Source organism: Solanum tuberosum, unplaced genomic scaffold (assembly GCF_000226075.1).
Source record: "Solanum tuberosum cultivar DM 1-3 516 R44 unplaced genomic scaffold, SolTub_3.0 scf00312, whole genome shotgun sequence".
NCBI lineage: Eukaryota > Viridiplantae > Streptophyta > Magnoliopsida > Solanales > Solanaceae > Solanum > Solanum tuberosum.
In genome coordinates, this window is record NW_006239237.1 from 222,203 (window position 1) to 226,921 (window position 4,719).

Below are 4,719 nucleotides of genomic sequence, written 5' to 3' on the forward strand. Positions count from 1 at the left end.
AAATTTTCCATACCCCCCCCCCCCCCCCCCAAACCAAAACCCCCATGGCATTAATTTGGAGTACAAAAAATCTAATGAAAAAGACACAATCAAACCTAGGATAAATCATGTCTATCTTTCTAATATCTTCACCCCCGACAACTATGCAATGAGTGAAAAAATACAAGGAAAATAAAAACTACAAGACCCCACCAAAATTTGTGATAAGATAGGTAAAGATTTTTTTATTTTTTAGGTAAGATATTTCATATTCGAATCTTAAGAATTAAAAAAAAAATTCTAACAAGGAGTGTTGTCCCTTTTAATGAACCTTATGCAATGTGGAATCTGAACTAGTTAGGATTCCAAAATAGGTATCAGACATCGAAAAAAGATAGAAGCTTCCACTATTTATTTATTTTTATAAAAAGAAAACATAATACATAGATAGACATTTTAATTTGGTCTCAATCGGCTTCTAAACATTTCAACCTTGATAATGCACATCTAGACACCTCAATTCGTCCTTACTATATGTCTGGACACCCAACGCTGATATGACACATAAATTTTAGAGTTGTTAAAATGAAAATATTCGACATGTAAACGAGTTGAGGTATTTAAATATGCATCCTCAAAGTTGAAGTACCGTTATCAGTTGAGACCAAGTTAAAATGTCTATCTACGTATATTATTATATGATATGAATTTGAATTAGTCAGGCTATAAAGCGAGTATCGGAAATAGAGGATTATACCTGCAATGAATCACCAACATTGATGAAGAATGAATTTTGATCAGGTGGGACAGAAATCCAATGGCCATCAACAAGTGAAATTTGAAGTCCAGAAGTGTTATTGGATCTTAATAAAGAAATAATTTGTGGATCAGTATGTTCACCAAATCCAATTAAATTTCTTCCATTATATTCTTGAAGTTCATCAGGACATGGAGGGTAATGATTTAGCCTAAAAAGTGAGTCACTTTTTTCATCCATTAAAAGCTTACTAAATACATTCTTTGGATGAATTTTTAATCCCTCTGCTAACATTTCAAGAATCTCACAAGCCATTTTCTTCATTGCTAATACATAATCATTCACAGCATCTCTACAATAAGATAAGAAAACAAAAAATGAGAAGAAATTTCGAACAGAAGTCAGAAATTTTATCAAGGGTGTTCAAGATTTTATATATATATACATATGTATAACACGTAATATTTGACTTATATATATTGTATATAATTTCGTGGCGAAGGATATTCAACTGATCATCCTATAGGTTCACTCCCTGATGAAATACTTGGAATATTTCACTCTTTAACTAAAGATTTCGAGTTTGAATGAGAATGAAAAAAACTAGATGAAAGATAAGTTTACCACTTAACGAGCTCTACTCGCATGCGTGGATCCCATAATGATGGTCAAACTTTATACTTGTGTTAAAAATTCATTTAATATATACAAATAATATTTTTCAAAACTCAATAAGTAAAAAGAATCGTGGTCCAAAACTCATAAACTAAATATCATGATTCCCCCTCATACTATAACTCCACTGCGGAGGAGTGACTAGAATATACCCCACCCCACCCCCCACCACCCAAATTAAAAGTTTTGAATTTGAACCAAAAGAGTATGTTACACCTTAACGGCCCTACTCTAATTAGTCATCCTAGAATGCAGAACTCATAATATTTAAATTTTGACTCAACAAAAATAAAAAGAAAGAAGTAAACTTATTTGTATAATATCTTACCTTATATCTTTTGGATTGACACCCAAAATAGATGCAAATTTTTGGTAATTGAACTCAGAATTTGTTGACAAAAGAATGTATTCAACCCAACCAACATCACCATTAGGTCCAATTTTCTTATTCCCATAACCAAAAGGGTCAGGGGGTCCTGTTTTTTCTTTTTGAGACATAGGAGATGAAAAGAATTTTATTGCTTCTAATTCAAGTTTTGTAATAAATTCCATAGGGACACCATGATTGACAACTTTAAAGAAACCAAATTCTTCACAAGCTTTAACAAGTTGATTCTTGTTTTCTGGTTTTGAAATATCAATTAGTGGAATATTACAAGGGAAAAATGATGAAGGGGATTTGTAATTCTTGATTAATTGTTCATTAACTACTTGCCTAGACAAGACCACCATGGTGAAATTTTGTGGAAATTAAAGAGATTTGGTTCTTGAAAAGTTATTTTTTTTTGTGTGTGGGGGTGGGGGGTGAGGTAGTAAAGAAATATATGTGAAGAAGTGTACGCTTGGCTACAAGGAGTGTTTTGCTATTTATAGAGAATTTTTTTTTGGAGTTCAATCATGGTTTGCCAAGTGTTAAGGCCTAGGTGGGAACAAAGATGGGCTCGAGATCCTTCCTATAAAAAAGTTAAAATAGGGTACTGTCAAAATGGAAATAAAAGTTAAAATCAATTATCTTAATCTTTATAAAAAAAGAAAAAGAAATTTGGTTCTTGAATTTCTCTATAATTATGTCACGTTGAGATGCTACATTAAAAAAAAAAAAAAAAGAAGCAAAATCATGTTCAATTTATCATAATCAATAAGTTAATATGTTGATTAATTGTGTTTTAAAATTTAAGCGATCAAACACTCTGTCCAATTTATCAACTCGATTCATTTTAATCCATTAAAATTAAATTCTAATCATATCCCTATCTTTTTCTAACAAAACCAACTAGTACTGCTACATGAGAATGAATGTAGAATAGTCAAAAAGAATATTTGTCCTTGTCAAATTGACGTTATGTTTAACTAAATCAATGTTTTATTAGTATTACTTTATATTTAAAAAAATCATAAATATACGATGGAAAATAATTGAAATAGGTCAACCTAATATGAATACCTTGGCTTAAAAAGATTGAATCGGGTAGGATAAATTACTAACTTGATTGATGCTCAATTAACCCTATTTAAAAAAGTTAAAGTACTCTATATTAGAATATTTTTTATTCTCTGAAACGTAAATTTACACTAGTAGACATGTCACACTTTATTAATTTTGTCACCGAACTTACAATTAGCCTTTTCTTATCATGTGAATTGATTTCATCTGAATTTTAAGAATGATTTTTTTTTTTAAAAGAGAGCATTTTCTTTTATAGAATTTTACCTATGTCACGTAAATAAATCAGTCGGAGTCGAAAAATGATGTTAAAAATTTTGAGTAACAAATCTTTATCAAGATGTCGTTGGGTATGAAATCTTAGTGACAAATCAAAGTATGGAATGTCTATTAAAACAAATTGGGAAAAAAATCATAGAAGATATATGAAGAAATGACTTGGACTTTGAAAGGGAACATACCTTTTTAATATTATTGGTGGGCCATTATTAGAAAAGGAAATAATTGATTAAAATGTCCAGCAAAAATGACTGAAAATGAAATACTTGATAACATTTTTTTGTTTTATTTTTGTAAAATAACTATTTTAAATATATAGGGATAAGGATCTGAAAAATATCCCAACTTTGATCGAAGTTGTTGTTGCGATACTAAACTTTCATGAGGACCTATTACCTCCCTAGACTATTTAATACCGTATTTTTTACCCCCTGAACTATTTAATAGTGTATTTTAAAAGTATATATGTGCCCACGTGGACACATTACTATTTCAAAAAATTTGCATTATTTTTTATGCCCACGTGCGCAAATATATATGTTTAAAATACCGGTATTAAATAAGTGTAGGGAGGTAATAGGGTCCTCATGAAAGTTTAGTAGCGCAACAGCAAATTTGACCAAAGTTGGGGTATTTTTCAGACCCTTATCTCAAAAAAAAAAAATATATGACAAAAATATTACATGAAAAAAAATTGAAACTTATTTTATTTTTCCTATTTGATGAAAAATACTTTACTTATAAAAATTTCTAGCAAACAAATACCAAAATTTGATTTATTATATAAAAAATCATTTTCGTCATACCAAATACATCCTAAAAGACATCCCCAAATATCGTGTAAAAGTTACTTAAAAGAAGAAGTATTTTCCATTCGAATTTTCTCATTTCAATAGCTCTAATCGAAATCTTTTGATTAAGAAAGAAATGTTTTTATCAATCTTAATTAACTATGTTTCACTTCCTTCATAAAGAATTGTTTTTTTCTATAAAAAGTCTCAAAATAAGGATATTTTGTCACCTGAATTACATAGAAAAAAAGAGTTTAAGCCGTGTTGGAAATTCTTTACTTTTATTTCCCTGTCTATGTCTCTTTCACCAATTTGACAAAGATACAACAAAATAACTATTTTAATCATTAGAAAAAAAAGTTATCTTATTTACCCTTATTATTAACGAAGTTATAATAATGATGTGAAATAGGTGAAATAAACAAAGTAGATTTTTTCTTCAACTTTTGATTATAGTTAAAATTACCTTAAGAATTAGGAATTACGAAAATTATCACATTATCATTGGTTAGTTGATTGGTTGACTCAATTAAATTTCTCAATTTCAAATAGTATTATAATAAAAGATGATATCGATAAAAATAAGACTTTTTTCAAATGACGAAATCATAATAAAAAAATAAAATAAAAGAATACAGATGATGGAGATTGCTCAAGTCAACTAAGACAATATTTTTCACTTTATTTTAAGATGTCATTTTTATTAAGAAAAAAAAAAGAGAAAGAAATGTTAGGGGTTCTAATTTGATTGAAGAGTAAGGTGGGGAATCCCCATATATATATATATATATATA

At 28.8% G+C, this 4,719-nt stretch overlaps 1 protein-coding gene across 1 annotated transcript in view; it reads right to left on the bottom strand.

Annotated features, from left to right (window-relative positions):
* LOC102605134 (gibberellin 2-beta-dioxygenase 1-like) overlaps positions 1-2,215 on the bottom strand; it is a 3,652-nt gene extending 1,437 nt beyond the window's left edge. The window contains exons 1-2 of the mRNA XM_006359960.2: positions 1,740-2,215; positions 737-1,088 (exon numbers count right to left, since the gene is read on the bottom strand). Of these exons, the coding sequence (XP_006360022.1) occupies positions 737-1,088; positions 1,740-2,143 (756 nt within the window). The 5' untranslated portion in view covers positions 2,144-2,215. The remainder of the gene's footprint in view (positions 1-736; positions 1,089-1,739) is intronic.
* Positions 2,216-4,719: the final 2,504 nt, after the last annotated feature.